Below are 24,908 nucleotides of genomic sequence, written 5' to 3'. Positions count from 1 at the left end.
ACAAATGTATATAACTGATCTGTTGAATAGCTATGTCCCATTTTGGTCAGGACTGGAAAATCTAATGCATCCTTGCTAATATTTCACGTGCAAATTTGTAGGTTTCCTCTAACTGATCTGCAAAATTCAAGTGGATACCCAGACCACCATTCGGTCTTATCGTGTAGGCTTGACGCTTTTATCCGACAACGTGAATTGAAATAGCTGTACATCAAACGTATTTTAAACCTCTCAAAACCTTACTTGACAAGTGTCTCTCCATGCATATTTCAAGCTTTATACCATGCCATAGAAAATACTCGACGGTATTACACTCAACCCTCGTATCGTCCGCAGAGCGTAGGTCGCATTTATTGTGCTGGTCACTGTATTTTCTATGGCGTGGTATAAAATATAGTTATGCCTGAAGGCTCGATATTGATATTTTACGGTTTTGGGAATTGAGGGACAAAAAAGACTTTAAAAAATTAGATAGAATACTGTTATATCGTTGTATCTTGTTTATCGCCTGGAACTGGTTCTTTAACACCCTTTTGTTATTGGTAGTTGCACTTTCTATGGAAAACATTCATCTTCAGCATAGCAATGTACCGATACATAAGCCATAGTCAGGCAAGGTGCAACGACAATTTAGCTTATCGCAGAGGCCAGCCATCAAAAGAGCTGAAGAAACGCAATACTAACGGTAATTCAGGCTGCGATAATTTCTTAATTAAATTAGGAATCTTCCCATAACAGCTTTATCCAGTTCATTTAGGTTTAGCTTTGTTCCATTTAACTTACTCCTTCTGTCAAAGAGTGAAGTTTAATCAAAATTTCCTTTTCAGTTGAGGTATAATGACGGGAACTCACTTTTACTCATGCGGTGAAAAAAAATTTAAAGCACATTGCCTGAAGTTGAATGGCCGTGCGAAGTAACGGCAAAAAAATGACGGAAGCATTCAATTGGTACCACAACGAGATCACTTCTAGCAATGTTTTCTCTTGGCTCGGCAGTAGTGCTCTTGTTTAGAAGATATTTTGGCCTGACCCATCTACCCATAAGCTTATTGAAGGGCAAGAAAAATCAACGAAAACATATATACATCTGAACCGCTGTTCCTTACGAACAGTTAAAGAACGAAAACAAACTTGTATCATTTAAGAGACGTATCTCAAGCCGTCCTTTTCGCATCAGAAGTGTACGTAGTAGCTCTCGTAAGCTGCCATTCTTTCATTATTGCAGCAGCTGTTATTGTTTCAGGGCTAGAGGCATTGTTGCTGTTGTTTGTTTTATTATTCTCTCAAAGGCTATCACGCCATTTATGTCAAAACTTACGAGAGCTGCTTCCTGGTCCTTTCACATTGAGGTCCACCCAATCGTAATTACTTTTACAAGTTTTTGGTTTTCTACCTCATTTGACTTATGTCCGTGTTTTAAATCTTCGTTCAAGGCCGGCTCGAAAATACTAGTTGTCTTGAATTTCCGCCTCCAAAATGGTCCTCCTCACTGCTTTGTCTAATACTGAAGATAACGCTTAGTTTATTCTTTCAATATTTTATTAACACGGGCTTGGGGGACAGAATAAGAAATAATTTAGTGGCGCAGAGAATATCGTTAGAGGAGCATCGTCTGCCAAATTGTTTCCTTAAGTGAATGGCAAATAGATTCGATCAACCTTTTTTATAGACGTGGGACAATTATTGGACTCGCTAACGCCTCGGAGACGCATCATCGTCTATCTAGTCGATAAAATCTTATAATTGTCCACGCTCTTGAGTCATAAATCGTGGAATAGTTTCTGTGTCCTTTCGGTTGCCAGGCAGCAACATGATGAAAATTCCGCATTTGATGGTTTTTGGGTTGGTCAGCCATAAATTTGGACTTGTCCCGGCTATTAAAGGTTAGTATAGTTGCTTATTTACGCTCTTTTTGTTATAAGAATGTTGTTTTTTCGGCCCAGGCTGAACATTCTTACTTTTCTGCCGATTTTAGGCTAAAAATATTCTTGTGAATATTCTTAGATTATAAGGCATTATAGCGTAAGACATTTGTGTGTTCGAGTGTATTTGGCGTCCGGGTGGTGCTAAAGTAGGTTTAGAGCCAGCATGCTATTATGATCTATTTTTTTTCTATTTATCTATTTATTTTAAGCATTCAATGACTGACCCTAGGGGAAACAGCTTTGTTATCCCTGGACCCTCAATTAAACTCATTGTTTCCGTTGGGGCCAGTCATTAAGTGTTTTATTAAACTTTCAGACTCAAGATAAAACGAGACTGCAAAAAAAATTATGCTTGACGCCACGTGGCACACAAATTTACCGTGGTTTCAAGGCGTACGCCCTGATCACGTGCAAGTTGAAAATTCAAGTTGTTGTTTCCGTAGGGAGTTGGTGAGTTTTGACCCATGACACGTGATTCGTTCACCTCAAATCAGAAAACGTATTTGAGTTGGGAGGTCGAACAAATTTATTTGTTCATTTATTTATTTTTTGACTTTCTGTGTGTAGACCGCATTAAAAGTCGATAATACAAGATTTGCAAAGAATATATTTTCCCTTTCATCCTTCTCATAGGCATAGGCGGCATGTATTCCTATTACATATGACCGATACATATTAATGCATCATTGCAATGAACGCGCATCTCTTTACTATTTCCATTGGCAGGTCGAGACGAAGCCCACATTTACTGCCTGGATTGCTTTGGAGAAGGGGAGAATGCACAGAATACTCAAGAAAGTTGTGACAAAAACATCGTTTCCGAGGATTGCGGGGAAGAAAAATGGGTGCGTGGAGTGGTAAGTTTTCAGACAGAGGACGGTTTTGAATTTAATTGTGGATGTTAGACCAAAGAGGAATATAAAGAATACGCAGCCGAAGGTGCACCCAGCGCTAAAGGAACTTGTGTTGTAGCAATGTGTGATACCACCACTTGTAGTCCTGATGAACTGCCTGTAACTGGTGGTAATTTTAAGGGCAAATATTTGTTTGGAAAGTACCTGTTATAACACAGGAAGTAAAATTGCTGAACGCTAAACAATTTTTTCCGTTTATTTAGCTTGAATCTTCTAACTTTATTATAAGGTACGAAAACGTGAGGCCCTTTTAGAACTGTTACTTATCTTCAGTAGTTCCACAATCATTGCATGAGAGTAAAACACAAAATGATATCAATAGAAATTTAAACAACGTACACAAAATACGTTACACGACACATGACAATGTAACCATGTTACAACCACTAAATTCCGAAAACATTCGCTTCTAGGCGTTCTCTAAGAAATACTTATTCTTTTCACTTTTGAATATTTAATTTGACTACTCTTATTTTCTGAAATGACTAAAATGTTGTTATTTCCTGAATTTACTATTAATTTGTGATAACTTCTAAGATTCTCAAAACCGTCCTATAAACTAATATGTTCAAGTCTGTAAGATAAAATGGTAGACTCGAATATTGCGGGATTCATTTTTAAAATTAAGTTTGCAAAAGCCTTTACGATACACAATGATACGACTCAGATGCTGTATAATCAGAAGAAAAGCATTTTCCTGCAAACTCAATGTTGGCCAGTTAGCTATGTACACTAAAAAAGCTAATAGTATTTAGTAGTCTCGTAATAACAAGTCAAAAGAGTCCTCAAATCAGTATTGATAGACGCACTGAACAACCTAAAAGGTAAGACAAGGCAACACTGTTAGCTCCTATTGATTGGAACCTTTGATCACTTTATTAACCTTCTCTGAAGCTATTGATAATTTCATTTCCTTGCAGGAACAAAGAAGAGCGTCATGGCAACCACAAACGTGCAACGCAAGTATTGTAGTATTTTACATAATAAGTTTGCACTTTTGAAACACGTTTTACGTATCGTGTAAATTAATTCGGTCATCTCAGATTTTCAAGAAGTGCCAAAGTATTGTGATTTGTGCGTGACAAAGGAAACTGCACCAAGTCGAAACCTCAATAATATTACTTAATTTCCGATTGTATCATCTCGACATTTAACAAACACTTAATTACCTTTAGATATATTGAAGTTCATCTAATCGCCTTTAACAAAGTCCAAGGTAACATCATCACCGATGAGTACAAATGGAGCCCAGTGCTTCACTTCGCTAAATTTCTCAGACTCTCTCAGACACCTCATGGCGCGGTTCAGAGATTCACTGGAACTTCTTCCTTTCGCTAAGTGAAGGTAGAAACTCTTCATGAACTCCAGAGTGGCTTCGTCGTCAATTGCCCACAGGGACACAAGAACAGAACGAGCACCGGCACCCAAGAAGGCTCGTGCAATGCCAACCACACCCTCAGCCTTAATCTCACCATGGCCACTATGGCAACAACTTAGCACAACCAGTCCTGCTCGCATTTGAACTCTCATCACATCACTCATTCTTAGCAGGAAGTCTTCTTCAACAAGGATATGGGATGCTAGCGTAGGGTTTGGTGCCAAAGCAATTTCTCCTGTTTCCATTCTACCATGTGCTGCAATGTGCACCAAAGCAACTGAGGAGAGTTTTCCCAACACTTGAGCTTTTGTTGCCTCTTTTCCAGTGAGGGGAATAGTGTTGAGTATTTCCCCAATCACCAGTACTTCCTTCTTTGCAAATGAAAGCTGTTCTAGCCTTAACCCATGATAACGAACTTGCTCTAAGCATGGATCACCCACAAGCAGCGCCCCAGACTTCTTGTGGTAATCTGGTAAACAATCTCTGATCAGTTTCAAACTATTCAATGACGGAATGACCCGGATTCTGAAAGACTCGCTTAAGTACTTTGAATTAGAATCCATGAATGCAGCATAAGGAGCCAAGCATAATGGACCTTCGGGAACAAATATCAGTTCATTGCCATTAATCAAGTCTTTGATGGGGCTAATGATAACGTCATACAGTGTTCTTAAAGGATTGGTATCTGAGTGTGTTGGTTGGGATATGATTTGATCCCTCTTCTTTAACAGGTATCCCCCGCTTTTCCTATCCAATGAACGATCTTCGCATCTCACACCACTACTGACACCAATTTTCTCACGAGCATTGTGAATTAAAGACTTCAACACTCTGCTCGCATTTTCCTTCGAATTATTATCACTGATTTGTTTTCTTCTTAATTGAACATCTTTTCCATTTTGAATAATCCAGAAAATTATTTCTGTTTCGTGAACTGCCATAAAGACTGTATCTGAAGGGAGGCAATTTAATGTGTCGCAAGTCATTTTTTCTCCATTATGTGGTGTTCTAGTTTCGTACTTTGAATTCATAAGATCTCTTAGAGCTTGTGCACGTCCTTGCTCAGCAGCAAACAAAGCCTCAACTACGTCACCCTGTTTTAAAATCAGGCGCCATAATCTGGTATAAACCACATTATGAACATTGCGGTAGCTAATTGTCCACTCATCTTTACCTTGCAGATTCTGCCTAAGATCATTGAACAATCGGATGCTAGAATGATAACAATCCAGGGCTTTCTTCAGAGAACATTGAGATTCAAAGCAAATACCAAGATTACCATAGGAACTTGCTTCTGCAGCTCTGTCTCCCACCTCTTTGGATATCTTTAGATCTAGTTCATGGTACTCGATGGCTTTTTTGAAATCTCCCAGACTTTGATAAGCATTGCCAAGATTAGCATACGAGCTTCCTTCTCCAGCCCGGTCTCCCACTTCTTTGGCAATTTTTAGATGACGTTCATGGTACTCGATGGCTTTTTTGAAATCTCCCAGACTGTGATAAGCATTGCCAAGATTACCATAGGAGCTTCCTTCTCCAGCCCTGTCTCCCACTTCTTTGGCAATTTTTAGATGACGTTCCTGGTACTCGATGGCTTTTTTGAAATCTCCCAGACGGCGAGAAGCATTGCCAAGATTACCATAGGAGCTTCCTTCTCCAGCCCTGTCTCCCACTTGTTTGGCAATTTTTAGATCTAGTTCATGGTACTCGATGGCTTTTTTGAAATCTCCCAGACTGTGATAAGCATTGCCAAGATTAGCATATGACCTTCCTTCTCCAGCCCTGTCTCCCACTTCTTTGACAATTTTTAGACGACGTTCATGATACTCGATGGCTTTTTTGAAATCTCCCAGACTTTGATAAGCATTGCCAAGATTAGCATACGACCTTCCTTCTCCAGCCCTGTCTCCCACTTCTTTGGCAATTTTTAGACGACGTTCATGGTACTCGATGGCTTTTTTGAAATCTCCCAGACTGTGATAAGCATTGCCAAGATTACCATACGAGCTTCCTTCTCCAGCCCTGTCTCCCACTTCTTTGGCAATTTTTAGATCTAGTTCATGGTACTCGATGGCTTTTTTGAAATCTCCCAGACTGTGATAAGCATTGCCAAGATTACCATACGACCTTCCTTTTCCAGCCCTGTCTCCCACTTCTTTGGCAATTTTTAGATGACGTTCCTGGTACTCGATGGCTTTTTTGAAATCTCCCAGACTGTGATAAGCATTGCCAAGATTACCATACGAGCTTCCTTCTCCAGCCCTGTCTCCCACTTCTTTGGCAATTTTTAGATGACGTTCATGGTACTCGATGGCTTTTTTGAAATCTCCCAGACTGTGATAAGCATTGCCAAGATTACCATACGAGCTTCCTTCTCCAGCCCTGTCTCCCACTTCTTTGGCAATTTTTAGATGACGTTCCTGGTACTCGATGGCTTTTTTGAAATCTCCCAGACTGTGATAAGCATTGCCAAGATTACCATACGAGCTTCCTTCTCCAGCCCTGTCTCCCACTTCTTTGGCAATTTTTAGATCTAGTTCATGGTACTCGATGGCTTTTTTGAAATCTCCCAGAGTTTGATAAGCATTGCCAAGATTAGCATACGAGCTTCCTTCTCCAGCCCTGTCTCCCACTTCTTTGGCAATTTTTAGATGACGTTCCTGGTACTCGATGGCTTTTTTGAAATCTCCCAGACTGTGATAAGCATTGCCAAGATTAGCATACGACCTTCCTTCTCCAGTCCTGTCTCCCACTTCTTTGGCAATTCTTAGACGACGTTCATGGTACTCGATGGCTTTTTTGAAATCTCCCAGACTGTGATAAGCATTGCCAAGATTAGCATACGAGCTTCCTTCTCCAGCCCTGTCTCCCACTTCTCTGGCAATTTTTAGATGACGTTCATGGTATTTGATGGCTTTTTTGAAATCTCCCAGACTGTCAAAAGCATTGCCAAGATTACCATAGGAGCTTCCTTCTCCAGCCCTGTCTCCCACTTCTTTGGCAATTTTTAGATCTAGTTCATGGTACTCGATGGCTTTTTTGAAATCTCCCAGACTGTGATAAGCATTGCCAAGATTAGGATACGACCTTCCTTCTCCAGCCCTGTCTCCCACTTCTTTGGCAATTTTTAGATCTAGTTCATGGTACTCGATGGCTTTTTTGAAATCTCCCAGATGGTAAAAGGCGTTGCCAAGATTACCATAGGAGCGTCCTTCTCCAGCCCTGTCTCCAACTTCTTTGGGAACGTTGATGTAACAGGTTTCTTCTGCTGTGTTAGCTTTCATATCTTTGGTAGTATTCGGTAAAGTGGTGGTATTTTTCTATGAGACAAAAACTTATGTCATTTAATGACGAAAGCATGAATATTTAGCCAAAAAGCGTACAAAGTGCTAAATTCGGGATTTATATAGCTGAAAGTATCGATACCGTTTTAAAACAACGCTTTGGTGGTTAAACAGGTCTAGCCTGAACCAATGAACCGGTGAAAGTCTTGGGAATCTTTATTTCGTGTGATAGTATGGGCAATGAACGGAAGAACTTTACTAAGAAAGTGGATAATCTTAAGACAAAACTTGCAGCTTGGCGTTTGCGTAAACGTTCTCTGTTTGGGAGTGTCTCAAATTGTTTACTCAGCTTCGATGGATGACACTCCAAACAAATATGCATCTCTAACCCAATCGCTACCTTGCCAATTCTTATGGAAAAACAAACCAGATAAAAACAACAGAGAAGTTTTATATCAGGATTATGGCGATGGTGGTTTGCGGTTGAAATTAAGTCCCTGCGCTTAACGTGGACGCTTAACTGATGACGAAGAAGATGATACTTGGTCAGCAATTCCAAAATTTTATTTTATAAAATATGGGTCTTTTTTATTTTCTCTTATGCTCCAACTATGATAAGAAATTTCTAAAGGATTCAGACATACCATCCTTCTACAAGGATATCTTGTTTTCTTTCCTGGACCTAACAAGTCTTTAAAACTCTCAGGATGAACAAGAGATGATTCTCTTTAATAATAAAGAGATCCTCATTAACGGAGGGACCGTTTTTTTACCACAATTCCGTTGAAATGGGTGTCTTTACGCTGCATGATGTAATTGACGCCCACGGTAGTTTTTTACCAATTGAACTGTTCCAACAGCGTTATGGAATTAATTGTAATTTTTTCAAATATTTGCAAGTAATCTCTGCGTTCCCGAGCGTCTTACGGAAAAACGCCAAGGAGCGTGCTAAGCCTAATGTCAACTTTTTATTCGGCAGCACGTTATTTCAATTATCCTCGGTCTTAACCATCAACTTCTTGAAACTTAACTGTAAAGACTATTATTGGCTTTTTCTCAATGAACGGAAGCCTGAGGCCACTGGTCCAATAAAATGGGACCGCAACTTTGCTCCGACGGCTTTGCCATGGAACCAAATCTTTAATAGAGTGAAGGCTATTTGTAGGGAGAATCAACTGAGAGAATTTTACTTTAAACTAATTGATCGCATTGTCGTTACGAAGAAAGAGCTAAGTCTCTATGGAATTACAGACAATAATAGATGTTTCTACTGTGGTGAGCCTGACTCAGTTCTTCAAACATTTCAAAACTGTAGTACAACAACTTCTTTTCACAATCGGCTGTTGAACTAGTTCAATGAGATGCATAACAACTCAATATTCCCGGCAAACTACGTATTATTGCTTGGTATGGTGTGTGGGAAGGGTAATAACAATGTTAGAAAATTTAATCTATGTTTATTATATGCTAAATATTATCTACATTATCTACATTATCTACATTATTAAGGTAAATGAGAGGAATCTTGACTGGATTGAATTTACTACAAAAGTAAATTGCAAGTTAAGAATAGAAAATCAAGTTTCTGGTATTCTTTTATGATGTTTCTTCGCATTTTGTCCTGTTAATGCTTTTAAAAGGCATTAGATTGATAAAAGGGCATGCCATTTTAAAGATAAGGGTAATTTGCGATTTGCAAAATACACGTATCGCCGTTACGAATGTAAAGCTCCTTAAAATAATTGTTAAAAGTAAGTAGGGTGAAGAAGCTGTCTTGTACTGCAAGTCGTGTTTATAGCTCTGTTGCATTGTAAGTAGTGTACGTAGCTTTTGTTATTGTTTTAGTGTAAAGTAGCAGCAAAAGTATCTTAAAGTGGAAGCAAACATAATAAAATAAATCCATAAAAAACCCAAAGTATATTAATTTGCCCTTGGATTGCGATGGCTTTGTTTGAAGTCTAATGTTAGAATTACAAAAATATAATTATGCTGACAATTATTCCAGGGCGCTGCCAATCAATATACCCTTCTTCTGGATAAGAGTGGCTGGTTATAATATTAATAATCTTAATGTTTTACTTCCTTAACATAGAGGAGAGAAGTCAAAATGCCTTCGTTTTGCTGAATGCGGCCTTTGTATAGTTTAACAATATAGTTACATAAAGAGTGAAAAAGTTGTAAATAGTAAACACAAGGTAAGATAACATATACATGTACTCGTTACAAGATAAAATAAAAATATAAAACCACCCCTCTCCCCTAATCACTGATGAACTGGCCCTTAACCCGAAGCGCACTATTTTTTGTATCAATAAAATGGGGGCAAGGGGTGGTCTCAATTTTTAATTTAAATTGTCCAACATTGTAAGTGTTGAAGTAGTTTGATTAGCAATGGTCGCTCCCAGTAGAAACCATGCCTTGTCGCATTTCGGAACAGCGTGAAGACAGGTGAAAATGTGATGCGGAGAGGAGTGTTTCCGAAGATCTTCATACATCTTCATACACGTTATCGCTGGCAAATTGACGTAAAGATGAGCACGTACGTATCGCGGAATTGATAACTGCCGTAGTTTCCATTCTCTATCTCCTCAATACAGTAAAAAAAGATTGCGGACGGGAGATTAGCATAACGTGCTAGTGGTCGGACTTGTTTTTCGTTGCTCCTCGAAATGGCGGAGTAACAAGTGACCACGTTCCCGAAGCTAATCATTGAAATGCCTGAAGATAGTGGAAAACCTAATGAGGCCAAAGAAGGAAGAAGTAGGAAACGTCAAAGAGGAAGCAGCTCCAAAACGGACGAAGAAACTAACGATTCTGACATGATGTGCGGTCAACATGGCGACCAAGTTGACCAAGACGACGACCAGACAAGCGCTGTTCGCTTTGAAGAAATTAATCACAAGCTTGTCAAGCTCTTGACTCTTTGTCCTCTAATTGAAGACCTTAAGACCCAGTTAGCGAAGCTAAAGGAAGAAAATACAGAGCTAAAGAAATCATTACAATTGGCGACAGACGAAGTAAACGATTTGCGAAACAACCAGAATGAAATGAGAGCGAACTAAATAACTCCAGAGACATGTTGCAATATGTCCAGCAAGATCTCCAGATGCAGACCATACGCAACATTAAAATTGAAGCTCAGTCAAGACGAAGTAACATTAAATTCTTTGGAGTGCGAGAAGCAGAAGCTGAAAGTAACCCGTACGAAACAGAGAGGGTCGTAAAACTTCTTCTTGTCAACGAGCTCAAAATGCCGAAGGAAGACGTGGCGAATTTAAAATTCGAAAGAGTACACCGCATGCCAACTAAACGTTCAGCAAGGACACCAACGAATAGACCAAGACCTTTTATAGCCAAGCTGAGTTTTTACAAAGATAAGGGCCGTATATTTAAGCACGTGAAGAATATCGACCCTGAGTTAAAGATCGGCGTCGCAGATGACTATCCCAAGGAAATAGATGAAATGAGGAAGGCGCTACTACCAGTGCTAAGAAAGGCCAAGAGAGAAAAGGCTTCAGCCTCGTTCAACGTGGACAGACTTGTAATTAATGGTCAAATTTACCGTGGACCCGGAACTGAGAAGTTTCCTTTCTATTCAAAAGTTTTGTCTTCGTAAAATCGCTATCTGATCTTATTTAAATCACAAGACAGCTTCGGGAATCCATCTTGCACGGTAAGCTGTCACATTTTCAAGGGAGTTCTTTACATTCGGGTCATATGCATACTTGAGACTCCCTTGCCTCCTTTGGTAATTGTTAGTAAAGTAGTCAAAAGTGCCAGATTTTAACTTTGCCGTCGTTGATTGCTTTGCCCTAGAATTTCCTAAATTTTCGCGGCTTTAACTGTACAAATTTGATAAATTTATGCTGGCACCTTTTCATTTATTTGTGTTTAGGTTGGTTTTATTTTTCAGTATCGATTTTCGTTTACATATCAAGAACGAGTACCCAATTACGTTTAAAAGATTCCGTCTTACAGCCAACTACAGAAGATTTTATAATAATTTATATACCCAAATTCTAATGCTAGTTACACCGGTGGCTTTGTCATCACCGCAAAAATTCTCCAATTTTATTCAAACCAATTTATTAAGATTTGAATATGACAACCCCTTTTACAGCATCTTTTTGCTCACTTAATGCCAGAGGTTTAAACCATGCACGAAAAAGACGACAGTTGTTTAGGTGGCTTCATAATTATAAATTTGACGTAATATTCCTACAAGAAACTTACTCAACACAAACTGTTGAAGCGATATGGAAATCTGAATGGGGAGGGAACATCATTTACAGTCACGGAACAAATCATTCAAAGGTGTTGTAATTCTCTTTAACCCCAAACTGGATGTACGCATAGGGAGCTCTGAAGCTGACAAAAACGGGAGATATTTACTACTAGAAGCTTCCATATTTGAGTCTACATTTTTGTTTTGTAACATTTACAGCCCAAATGACAGTAACAGTCAAATCACATTCTTCTCAAAGCTCAGTGACAGTCTCAGGAGGCACGCTGATATGCAAATTGTTCTAGGAGGCGATTTCAATTGCGCTCTAGCACCTTTGGATAAAATTGGCAGAACTTCAACTGAGAGAAAAAAGACAGTAATTAGCAAAATCAAAAACTTGTGCACGAATTTTGACCTCCAAGATGTGTGGAGATCACAACACCCCAGAACATCACAATACACATGGCGCAATAACTCGTTGAAAGTGCAATGCAGGCTAGATTATTGGCTGGTTTCAAAAGAATTGTCAGCGCTTGCGACAGATTCCGGAATCGTCACCTCAACAATATCAGATCATTCTGCAATAACTCTTCACCTGCAATCAAAAGAGTATGTTCAACGAGGTCCAGGTTTTTGGAAGATAAATAACTCTCTTTTAAGTGATGAAAGGTTTGTACAGGATCTATCGAGTAAGATACCGGAGTTCAAGACAAAACACGATTATTTGGATGACAAAGGCCTATACTGGGACATGATTAAAATGGAGGTGAGAGGTTTCTGTGTTCAATATACAAAACGAAAAAACAGGGAACGCCGCAATACCGAAAAGCACCTCCAACAACAAATTGATCATTTGATGAACCAGCTTAAGACTGACAGAACAAAAGCAAACATATCAAAATTTTACCGTCTCAGAGCAGAATATAATGCGATAGCTGAATACAGAACAAAAGACGCTATAATAAGAAGCAGGGCACGTTGGCATGAAAATGGCGAAAAAAACACTAACTATTTTCTGAATATGGAAAAAGACAACATTGTAAATCTCACATTTCAAAGCTTAAAACAAACGACGATAAAGAGATCAACGATCCTAAAACAATCTTAGAACAAGGAAAAATGTTCTATAAAAACCTATATACTGCGGCGCACGGTAACGACTCGAATTATGAACTATTCTTTGAAAATTCAAATGTTACTAAACTCGATGCAACTCAACAAGAGGAACTTGAGCGTCCGCTTCTCAACGAGGAGTGCTTTGTCATATTAAAACAGTGTTCCAAAAATAAAACCCCAGGAACAGATGGCCTTTCTGTAGAATTTTATTTGCGGTTCTGGTCTTTGCTAGGCGAAGAAATGGTACAAAGTCTCAACTACGCATATGAACACGGACAACTGTACATAACGCAAAAACAGGGCATTATCAAGGTGATACCAAAAAAAAGGAAAGACAAGTCAGTCATTCCTTGAAAACTGGAGACCCTTAAGCTTACTCAATGTTGATTACAAAATCGCTACCAAAGTTATAGCACACAGGATTTCAAGTGTTCTTCTAATCATTGTCAATGAAGACCAAACCGGATATGTCAAAGGCCGGTACATCGGTCAAAATATAAGGCTAATCACAGACATCATGAAGGTAACAGAACTAGAAAGTATACCTGGTTTGGCCATTTTTATTGATTTTAAAAAAGCATTCGATACGGTGGATTGGAACTTCCTCTTCAGGGCGCTGCAAGGTTTCAACTTTGGCCCATGCATTCAAAAGTGGATTAGAACTTTTTACACCGATTGCTCCAGCTGTTTTATCAACAATGGATTCGCATCTGAGTTTTGCAAACTCGAAAGGGGTGTCCGTCAAGGTTGTCCGCTCTCAGGCTCTCTCTTTGTTCTATGCGCGGAAATTTTAGCTAACGCCATTAGAAATGACAACACCATCAAAGGAATAAAAATTCATGACAAAGAATTTAAATTGTCCCAGTACGCTGATGATACGACTGCCTTTGTTTCTGACACGAAATCTGCAACAAATTTATTCAAACTTTTGTCAAACTTTCAAGAATGTTCTGGCCTAGAAATAAATAAAAGGAAAACTGAAGGAATGTGGTAAGGCGGAAGCCGCAAAAATACAGCAAAAACCCTGGGAATTGCTTGGCCAGCTAACTCTATACTCGCAGTGGGAATTAATTTCTCGTACAATGATGAAATTGTTTACAATAAGAATTTTGAACAGAAACTAATCAAAATGAAAAGCCTGCTTAACTTGTGGTATCCTAGAAACTTTACACTTTATGGTCGCATAACGATTCTAAAATCCTTAGCGATTTCCAAACTCGTTTATAATACATCTGTCCTAACTTTTCCAACAAAATTCATCGCCATGGTAAATCAAGCAATTACGCAATTTGTATGGAATAAGAAAGCTAAAATTAAATACAGAACAATGATAGGACCGAAAGAGCAGAGGGCTAGACATGCCGGATTTTCAAATAATCAATGAAGCGCTTAAAGTTGTTTGGGTAAGAAGATTAAGTGACAGCAATGGAACCGCAAGTTGGAGTCATATCCCTCTTTCCTATCTACAACCAGCTGGTGGTCTGTTTCTTCTGCAGTGTAATTTTGACTTAAAGCTACTTAAAGTTGATATACCGATTGATTTCTACAAAGAAGCTCTGTGCGCCTGGCAAAAAATTAACTGCAGTACTTCTAATACCAAAAAGCAGGTACTGAATGAAATAGTTTGGAACAATCATCACATAAAGATAGAAGGATATTCCATTTATTACAAAAAATGGCACGATGCTGGATTAACTAAAGTTGAACACTTTTTTCAAGGCAACAGATTCCTAACTTTTGAGGAATTCCGTAGCAAGTTCAAAATTAACACAAACTTCTTAAACTATTTCGGTCTATGCCACGCAGTCCCTCAAAAATGGATCAATATTCTCAAAGGAAATGTTACTGAACCCTTGGAAAAACGTTCTGAGAAGGATAAGATATCTTTAGATAAACTCTCTTGCAGATCAGCAACTAAATTCTTTGTTAAGAGTAAATTCGTTACGCCTACAGCTGAACGAAGGATGAAAGAAACCAGTCTAAAAGAACATACAATACAACTCATTTATAGCCTTTCCTTTAATGTTACAAAAGACACTAGACTCGCCATTTTCCAATACAAAATAATTCATTACATTCCACCCACAAATTCGACACTTTTTAGAGATTCATTAAAGGAACATGATAAATATCACCTCTGTGGAGAAAGACAAACGTTAACCCACCTTTTTGTTACCTGTTCTGAAGCTCAGCATTTTTGGTCTCTCTTTACTAATTGGTGGAGCTCCAAAAACGGGGATAGGATCACTCTCGATAAAAATGAAATAATATATGGCGTAACAGATAACTTCGCTAGTCGTCTTGGTTTAAACCTCTGCATTATTATAGCCAAATATTATTTATATACTGCCTCAAGAAAAGAAGAAGAGTTTTATTCGATGCTTTCTTGGCGATGTTGACAAACAAAATTAAAATTGAGAAACACAAATCTAAGTCACAAATTAATATGTGAGAAAGCCTCCTATTGTAGCTAACCCCTCAGTTACATGAAAGATATTAACAAATTGTAATGTAAGATATTATTGTAATGTAAGTTATTAAAATCGTAAATAATGTTAGTAATGTAAGTTTTGTTATTATCGTTAAATTGTAAGTTATGTTGACATTGTAAGTAGTAGGTAATTTTTGTATATAATGTAATGTAAGATAATGCAATAAAAAAGGTGTTGGGAACTAAAAAAAAAAAGAAAAAAAAAGATTGAGGACGATGTTTATTCATATACTTATGCTTTGAGCAGCGCGTTTTCATTTGATGTAAGGACAAGCATAAGTTCTCCTTTTTTGCGTTTCCATTTGACAATCACATCATGAGCTCGAGATTTCTATCACTTGCTAGATGACGAGGGCTCAGCTCCACTCAGCTATCACGCATACAAATCGAGAGCGAATAATCTAATTGTTTGAGTATAAATCTACAAGTTGTTAAAAACTTTATCTAAGTTCTTTTCACGGACACTTCGAAAAGATAAAGAAGCGGCCGCCATTTTGTTAACAACCGCGGGCTACAAGAGTACTCGCACTCTACAATTAGATTATGAGCTCGAGATTTTTTATGAGGTAATAGTTGACGAGGCCTTCGGCCTCGTCAACTATCGCCTCATAGAAATCGAGAGCGAATAATCTAATTTTTTTAGTAGAATTCCGACTGAAATAAACGCAAATAACGGTTTCTAATGATTTTTCTACGCATTATTGAACTTTACGTTTCAACGAAATCAAAAGTTCAAAAACTTCGGAAAAACGTCCACAATAGTATATGAGTAGCTCAGCCAATCAGATTGCAGTATCTGCATTAGTATAATAGTAGAATTCTACTAAAACAAAATAGATATTAAGTAGCGTAGTCAATAAAGAGAACAGCATTAGTGACAGAATGCTTGTATATATAGAGAAAACGGATACAAACAAAAAGATGTTGTTTTCTATTTCGTCTTACATGTATTTTAATTCTCGAACTGTAAATTATCTTTGCTCGAGTCATTGTTACGTTAACAGCTCGTGCTAGCTCTCTGCTTCAAATTAAGCAATCGACCACTCTTTCTATTGGTTTACTGGCGCAATAAACTACGCGGGATGTTGGGAGAACACGAGAAAAGTTTGTAAATCATTCGTTTAACGGCTCGTGATTTACATACTTTTCGAGTGTTCCTCCAACGTCCCAAGGGGTTTATTGCGCCGGTGAACCCAAAGACAGAGTGGTCTATTGCTTTTATGAAATAACTGTGGAAAAAGTCTGTCAATGAGGAGAAAATTTATTGTACTTTCGTGATCAAGTTGCTCATTGAAATCAAATTCGTGACATGACGCGACAAACCAATCACAGCGACTGAAAGAATGAAAGCACAGACTCCGCCCCGGATACGAAATCCGCAGAGCAAAGCGACGAAAACATTTCACGCTAAGAAAGTTTTAAGAAACGAAAGGAAAAGGTCATCGGTGAAAGGCAAATAGCATATTAGCATATTAGCAAATAGCATATTAGTGTGCAAATAGTCCAAACTTCATGTGCTGCGAAGTGATTCAACGCAATTTTAAACGATAACTTTCCAAAGTTTTGCGAATGGAATAAAGGTTAGTAACAGAAACGCTGTCTCCGAAATTTATTCAGAATATATTTACTTATGCTGGAGGCTATGGTTCCCGCCTAGAGCTGCCATAGATCGAAAACCGCTGTTTACCGGTACAATAGAACATAGGTTTAGCAACTCTATTGACCAATCAGAGCGTGCATAGTATCTCAGTTATTTTATAATGAGTAATAGAAGTATATCTCATTGCACGTTTCCGTACAAGAGGTTTCTTGTACAACATATATCAAGTCCGGCATTATTTAATCTCCCCTTTAAAGCCGAGAATATATCTTCCTCTAGCATTACTTACCTGGCCCTTCACGGAGAGAGTTTCGGGATTGCTCTTTGCTTCTTGTAATTTAACTCGATCTCCAACACACCTGGCTCGTAAATCTAGTAATGTCTTGTTAGTCTTGTCAATCTGCTTATGGTTAAGGCACATGACATAATTAAAATGTAACGGGTCAAGTGACTGAATATTCCCCCAGCTTGGGGAATATCCGAGTGATGTTCCCCAATTTTCAAGACTGCGCGTATTACGAAAAACATTTGAAGGATAACAAACACAATAGCCTACATTTGGCGCGACAATATGCTCGGATATTTGTCAAAAGACATTATATAATAGCTTCTCGGAGTAGATAATGTCCGTGGACCAATATCCGAGCATATTTTCGCGTCCAATGGAGACAGTTGTCATGTATACTAAGAAATTCGTTTAATAACTTCTATTTATGTTCATATTATTTATTGCGTTCGACGAAGGAGAACGCATAGTATTCCCAGGGGATTTAAAATGTCCCGCGGTTATCGATCGCGGTCGATGCCATATGATTTCAGGGTTTGGACGTCATCTTGGAGTGGCTGCCTGGCTAGCTAGCTGGCTGGCTGCGTGGCACAAATGGCCTCGATCTCATGTGAGACTTTTTTGGCCGCCGGGAACTGGCAATGGCGAGTTGCGTGTCAAATCTACAAATCAAAGGTCTTGTTCTCATTCATAACATGGAGAAATTATTGCTTTGAGATTTAAAATAGAAAGGAAAAATACAAATCAATGTTCAGGTGGCCTCAGAATGGAAGATCAACGAGTACAGAGTCCTCAAACCATAACGATCGGTTGTACGTTTTCAAGTAAGTTAAGTTCTGAATATCGATCGCGGAGTTAAAGCAGTTTCCCGGACTTTAGAGAACAAAAATAGTAATATACATTATTGTATGGCCAGCTCTGTGAGCGGGCAAGATGAATCAAATCCTGCGCTGTGATTGGCTACCCGAGCGGGCAAGATGGAGCTATCTTGCCCGCTCGGGACTACCCGCCGTGTCCCGCAAGAAAAATTTCCCCAAAAGCCATATAGTAAATTCTTTATTGACCAAGCTTGTTCGGTCAAGATAACTGGATATTGACCTCGTTCTTTTTTTGCGAGGTTATGGACCTCGACTCCGTCTCAGTCCATAAACACGCAAAAAAGAACTTGGCCAATATCCAGCTATCTTGACCTCACACTTGGTCAATAACCCATATGTATTACTTCGAAGTTGAATTTAACTTTTGGAACGATTGCAAACGCCACGACCGATAAAATGAATGCAACAGTCGGAGACGTCGTCGGCAAAAACTCAAGCTTTCGCTTTAGTGTGAAGAATTAATTCAGTCATGCTGCTGTGCAGTGAAGCGCGTTAGCAAAAATTTTGAACATCTTTTGCTTTTACATAGGTTTCTTCACCTCGGGTGAATAAAAATTCATTGTTATTGAGCTTGCTTTTGCATTTCTTTTCAATTGGTTCCGTGTATTTATGAATTTAGGAATTTAGGATTTAAAAGTGAACAGAAACTTGTTGCACGCTGGATTGCTGCATATTTAATTTACGGCGACCTCCACGCGGTTTGCTTAGTTTATTCGGTTTCATTCAAATATATTTTTTGGAGTCTTATTCAGCTATCACAGAACTGCTGAGAAAAGAACTAAGTGGCCACTAATTTAATACGGTTGAAATACGATTGATCTGAAAAATTGGCTTGTTTTTGTCGCGTTTTTGATTTACAACTTTCATCTTTCATGCGCAGCACTGTAATGTTTCGTCACGCGGCGAAGAAATTATTTCATTTCTTGTTTTCAAATTGGTTTTTACTCGTGTCTTTCGCTTCTATTTTCCTTTGTTTTCTCAAATGTTGGCCGTTATATATAATGCAATAATGGAAACTTTTCGTTTTGTCCTCTGAAGTCAATGAGTTAAAACTTATTTCCCCTATTCAGTTTTCTCGGCTTCTGTTGGGCATTTGTCGCACGGCAATGAAGTAATATAATTTCTTGTTTTCTTATCAGTTTTACACATCAGGTCGAGTTCTTTTTGTTCATATTTTTAAAAATATTTTAGCTCTTTATTTATTCAACTTTAAATACGCGACGTCGACTTGAAACCTGATCTTGTGTGTGTGCTAGATTTACATACCAGTTTATGAACAAACACCTCATTTATCATGAATTTGTGTAAGTATTACAATTAAGTGTTCTTTTGGTGTAGAAGTGAACACTATTATTCAAAATATGTGTTTGTCATGAAAATCGACAAAAATAAATCGGGTTTCAAGAGTAATATTTATTCTGAAGACAGTATCCAAAGGTTTTAACTGTATTGACTAGAACGCACTCAGCTAATCCATGATTATTACTAGTATTATTTATATGAAGAGGGCACGGTAACGAATCCTACAATCTGATTGATTTTTTAGCGTGGTCCGGATTTTCCTACCTCTAACTTTGGTCTCGGTAACGTCTTCATATCGGGTGTTATCGTCGTGTTGATCAATTTTCGTGAGTAAACTAACTGTAATCGTCAACCTTTGCCCTTTTGTACACTTCCATCGACGATTTATCAACACAAGGCAGTGGCGGATCTAGGGCCCGGGCCCCCCTTATTTTGGGTAAAAAAAAGAAGAAATCACAGAAAGAAGAAAAGCCGGCAAGGCAATCAAAACAAAACCTGGGTTTCCCTTAGCTCAAGGTTTGGATCTGCCGCTGCAATGTTATCTCTATTCACTTAAAAGTGGCGAGGAAAGTCACCGTAAGTAAATTCAAACAAGTGCTTTGTTTGTGAGAGTTGTTTTGTTGTTTGTAGGTCGGCACTGTGATGGTGCATCATCTTGTGTTTTTCTTGACCTACTATTTTCACTAAGAAACGGGTCAATTTCAGTCGAGGCTACCTCTCTGATCGTTGGTGTATTTGAGAGAGTTTCTGTTGAATGCACTTAATGAATTTCCTCGCTTTCTACTATTTAATTTACGGTGTAAAAGCCTGATTTCAAGTGATTCCCAACAACTGACAGAAATTGTTTTCGCAGTACAACTTCAAACTTTGCGCAAAATTTAAACATTTTCAAGACCTCGCTCGCCTCCATATCCTCGTGTCCACGTGACTTTAGTCACGCGGACAATTGGTCAATTGACGACGTTTGGTGCTACAGGAGAATCTTTGTTTACAATATTTGCCTCATTACCATAAGCGATACAGTTTCTGATGGAGCTACAAAGACATTAATAGTTAATATTGAAAGGGCACAGCAGGATTAACTGTCCCAAGGAATGTGTTGAATACGCGATGGTTTGAATACTTTTTGTGCGACGAGGGTTTACACGTAAAAGCTCAAAATTTTACAAAGAATGGATGGGCTCATTAGCGCTTTTGCCACACAGAAATTTTGATGTTTTTGAAAGCCAATTTCTCCTCGAATATTACACCCAAAGAGCCAAAAATTTCACCACTTACTAAGTTTCACAACCTCTTAAAGTTTTCTAGTAAAATCGTGTCTAGCATGATGCCTTCTATGCGGAAAGTCGTATGTTAATGACGAAAAATGTAAACAATGACGTCAGCAAAGATTCGCTTACTGATTTTGGAAATACGAGTTTCAACCACGCTGTACAGATTTAAGACACTTTCCTTATTGATTTTTCGCGGGGACTGGGATGGAGAGCGTGGAGACTACTCAAACGTTTGTAGCTATTTTTGACAGGCCGTTTTTAGCGTTTTATTTTGTTAGTGTCGGAGTCCTCGGTTCACACAACTAACATGCGCTTAAATCAAATTTGACAACAAATAAGAGGCTGAAAATGCTGAAGTGACGGATTTCAGTCGCGCAAAAAAAAAAAAAAACTAAAGATGAAAATCAGTGGATTAAAAAACTAACTTCTAAGGTGCATTTTCTGCGAATTAGCAGACCGGTTTAACTGACAAAAAATTAATTGTTAGGTTTGTGATCAATATCTCCCTGTATATATACCACCATGGTCAGATCAGGGCATCAGGTCAGGCCGAATTGGCTTCGTAATGCTTCCGAAAGTGTAAGGTTTGCGTATCTCTTATTTTACATTTCAGGCTTAGCATGGGAGTAGCCCGTGTACATCCGGATGTACACAGTCTAAACTTTGAAGCAATCCGCGAATTCTGATCCGGAACTTATTCTCGTTGACTGGTTTTCGATTCTTCTGATATTAGTATCACTTCCATCCATGAAATATAACAACAAACAACAGATTTAAGCTTAAATTGTCTTAAACACAGAGCCGCGTGAACGTTCCTGAAATGGAAGACATGGAAAATCTAGGGATTGCAATGAGCCGATTTAAAACTATTGCATAATCCATACATTCCGAGAGGAAGAAAACAGGTATAACTTACAAAAGTTAATTAACAGCAGTGGCGGATCCAGACCTTGAGCTAAAGCGAGGGGGGGGGGGGGGGGGCTCGTTTTTGTTTTTCTTGCTTGCCCTGCCGGGTTTTCTTCCTTCTGCGATTCTTTTTTTAACCAAAATAAGGTGGGGGGGGGGGTGGCTGGGGGCGGGCCTCCCGTCCCCCTCCCCTAAATGCGCTACTTTTAACAATAAGGGTCGAATCGACCCTTGTCAAATTTTATCCGTAAAATTAACGGAGGTTAAAATGTATCCTGTCTAGTTGATCTAGTGTTACGCTTGCACTACACTTGTTTGGTTTGGCTGTGGATTTCTTCGCACAACTGACACGAGACAGCCCAGGCATAGGGGCTTTGATTCACTATACGGACCTCCCAGCCAGTAAACAACATAGATATCTTCACGAAATACTAATCTATCCATTGCTATTTAATAAACTAAAATTGGTAAGTAATGTGGGCGGGTAGAAATTAATGTAAACTAGCACACCTAACAGGCGAAGAATGCTGTACACGGCATAGTTATCCAATGAGTGACTTATTTCGTGACTGCAAGAATCAAAGGCTATTTTTTGTAGGGAATTTGAATGAGAATTTGGCACGTTGCAGTACATAGGGATTTGACTTCACGTGAGAGTCAGTGCGAGAAAAAAATCACAGCAAAGTCATCTTGGTAAACCTTTAGAAAAATGGCGGCTCTGTTGATCTGAAAAAAAAGGCTGCCTAGAAATAGTGTGTAGATGAATAATATTGGAGAGAGCAACATTTTACTTTTTGTAACAATTACACACTTTAATGTTTAAGTTGTTCTATGAGTTGCCAAGCAACTGAGCGTATAAAAATTGGCTTTCAAACTCTATATTATTTCCTAAAACTATTCTTCCTTTAAGTCGGAGATGGCTGCTCGTTTCTCCTGATGAGAATTTCAATCAAGTAGATCCTTGAAGTAACAACTCAAACTCCCAAGATTGTACAATGGAGAAGGGATTTGATAGAAGCCTCCTTAGATTTTTGCAATTACAATTTACTTTGAAATCATTGTGACTTTTGTAAATAGCCTGAAGCTACCATAACCACAGCTAGAGGGCTTCTTGACGGCCTATTATGCTTGGCGGGATTTTAGCGGCATTTACATATACGGCAGACAGAACACAACTTTTTCTAATTTACCCCTTAACAACATTCGCTAAAATCGCTGTAGGTAACATAATAGTTCCTTTTACAGCTGGTAAAGAACATGAATAATTGATGTTATAAAGGATACTGCCAATCCCCTCTCACACCACGATATGGCGTCTCCATAACACTCTAGGTGCTCACAAGCACTTGCACCTACAATAAATAATTTAATATAAGGTCAAAAATACTATCTACAATGCGCAGGTGGAAACATCCAAGACCTGATTTATTCCTGTTAAAAGCCATATTCGTCATTTGGTATTGGAGTCGAAATAGCTTCAAATGAAGGCTCATGCGAGGGAATATCGTTGAAAAGATATTAATGTCATTTGCATTTGAAGAGTTCGATACGATAGCTGTCGACTTAGCAAATTGAAGCACGTTTATCATGCGTCTGTCCTGTTATTGATCATGAATTTCGTCATAACATTGTCAAAATAGCTGTGGATCCACGAGGTGATGGCCGAGTGGATCCGCAGACTGGCTACTTTGACAATGTTATGACGAAATTTATTGTCAATGACAAGACAGACGCATGAAAAACTGGCGTCAATTTGTCCTTTTACAATAATAAATTGTCAAATTCCGCTCAGCCGCTCTTGCTCCTCGCGTCAACATCGCATAAGTTATAAGTTCAGGCGTCTGTTTGCATCTTGACAAAGAAAATTAGCCAACGAGCGCGCGATAAGTTCTGCAGTTATTGTAAAATTCATGTTATAAATCAGTTGAGTCAAGGATTTTACCTGTTTCTATGGCCTTAATCAAAGTTGGTTCCAAATTGACGGCAGCCGTTGCATCATTCAGGGCCTCGTGGAAATTCCCTGAGTAATAGAATTGAAAAAGACATTTCATGCACAGAAGACGAAGAAGTATCGAAAAAGAAAAAGCGATAAGAGGTCACGAGATTGTAGAGATATGCAATGTGCGTGTCTTCTTTCAATGCTCAGACCCCTCTCAACTTAGTGGCACGCAACGGATCTGTTCCGATCCTTGAAATACGGATGACTACCGATAACTCAAACCTCCTTGGGGGCACATTATGGGGAGTCATCGGGTGATGGGAACAAACGACCGGGCAGTAGGAGTAAAACTGTTGCGTTTTAATCGGGTTTAATACTGAGAAAGAGTAAAACTTGAACGATTCTTCGCCAACACAACCAAGTAAATTAGATCTGAGGGGAATAAAACAAGACAAGCTAAACAACAGACCAATAAGGTTTTGGATTACCATCGCGTGAAGCGAGCTGAATTGCAACATTTTTGAAAGGTCGTCTTAGATTGATAGTAGGGACATTCCAAATGCAATTAACATATTTTTTATGCAGCAGCATCACTTAGCATCTCTCTTGACTTGACAATTAAGTTTTTATTTCTATGGACTGATAGTTTTCCCCGGAAAGTTAGTTTCCCAATATAATCTGTTCAAATGATAGTTTCTATTATAATCATTGAAAGGCTGAACGCAAAGAAAGCAACAACTTCTTTTGATTGTTGGATAAATTTGAAAATGACAAGATCAAAATCTTACCGAGATGGTAATAAGCTGTTGCCCTGTTGCTGTACAGCTTGGCATTCAGCTGGAAATCCTTACAGTTCACGTGAATTCCTTCTGTGTAGAAGTATATCGCGTTACAAACTTCTTTTCTTGTGAATTCTTTGTCACCTTCCTGATAGACTTCTGCTATCGCTGAAAAAGCAAAGCAGATTTGATTAATAACTTATTTTGTACGGCTAAGCATTGTTTAATTTGTTTCCCTTACATTGTCCATTTTCTTGCAGAGTGAGACAGGCCTTATGCGCCACTCTCGCGCAAGGAGTTAGGTGAACGAGGGGTGAACATAGCTATGAGCAGCTAACATTATGTATTACTAGATTTTATATCCGAGCCTAAATTAACCCTGAAAAACACGTCTGAATAAAATGCCATTTAAATCTTTTCAGTTCTTTTCTGTGAAACAGTCTGTGAGTTGTCACTTTATTGCAGTAGTTACCATTTTTAACTAAATATCATTCTGTAAGTGTGTTATCAAAAAACACTTTAAGGCTTGTTTACAGTAGCGCCTAAGCATAACCCGACATACGCACACGCAGTAACATGTTGATAATTAGCGACTTTTGTTTGGGAAAAGG

The 24,908-nt window shown here is 38.6% G+C and overlaps 2 protein-coding genes across 6 annotated transcripts in view; both read right to left on the bottom strand.

Moving 5' to 3' along the window:
• The window catches only part of LOC145481137 (uncharacterized), a 152,361-nt gene that overhangs the window by 121,390 nt on the left and 6,063 nt on the right, over positions 1 to 24,908 (bottom strand). The gene's annotated exons all lie outside the window — the stretch shown is intronic.
• Positions 772 to 24,908, bottom strand: part of LOC145481143 (uncharacterized) — a 32,752-nt gene continuing 8,615 nt past the window's right edge. For 3 of the 5 annotated variants that reach the window (XM_081459550.1, XM_081459548.1, XM_081459546.1), the window contains 5 exons: positions 24,307 to 24,465; positions 23,522 to 23,599; positions 22,864 to 22,931; positions 17,223 to 17,333; positions 772 to 7,537 (listed from right to left, as the gene is read on the bottom strand). In XM_081459550.1, the coding sequence (XP_081315676.1) occupies positions 4,031 to 7,537; positions 17,223 to 17,333; positions 22,864 to 22,931; positions 23,522 to 23,599; positions 24,307 to 24,465 (3,923 nt within the window). In that variant the 3' untranslated portion in view covers positions 772 to 4,030. The remainder of the gene's footprint in view (positions 7,538 to 17,222; positions 17,334 to 22,863; positions 22,932 to 23,521; positions 23,600 to 24,306; positions 24,466 to 24,908) is intronic. The other 2 variants (XM_081459547.1, XM_081459551.1) reach the window with 2 other exon arrangements.

Source organism: Orbicella franksi, chromosome 3 (assembly GCF_964199315.1).
Source record: "Orbicella franksi chromosome 3, jaOrbFran1.1, whole genome shotgun sequence".
NCBI classification, from domain to species: Eukaryota; Metazoa; Cnidaria; class Anthozoa; order Scleractinia; family Merulinidae; genus Orbicella; species Orbicella franksi.
Note: the sequence above shows the minus strand (reverse complement) of the source record. Positions and strands in the feature narration are given on the sequence as shown.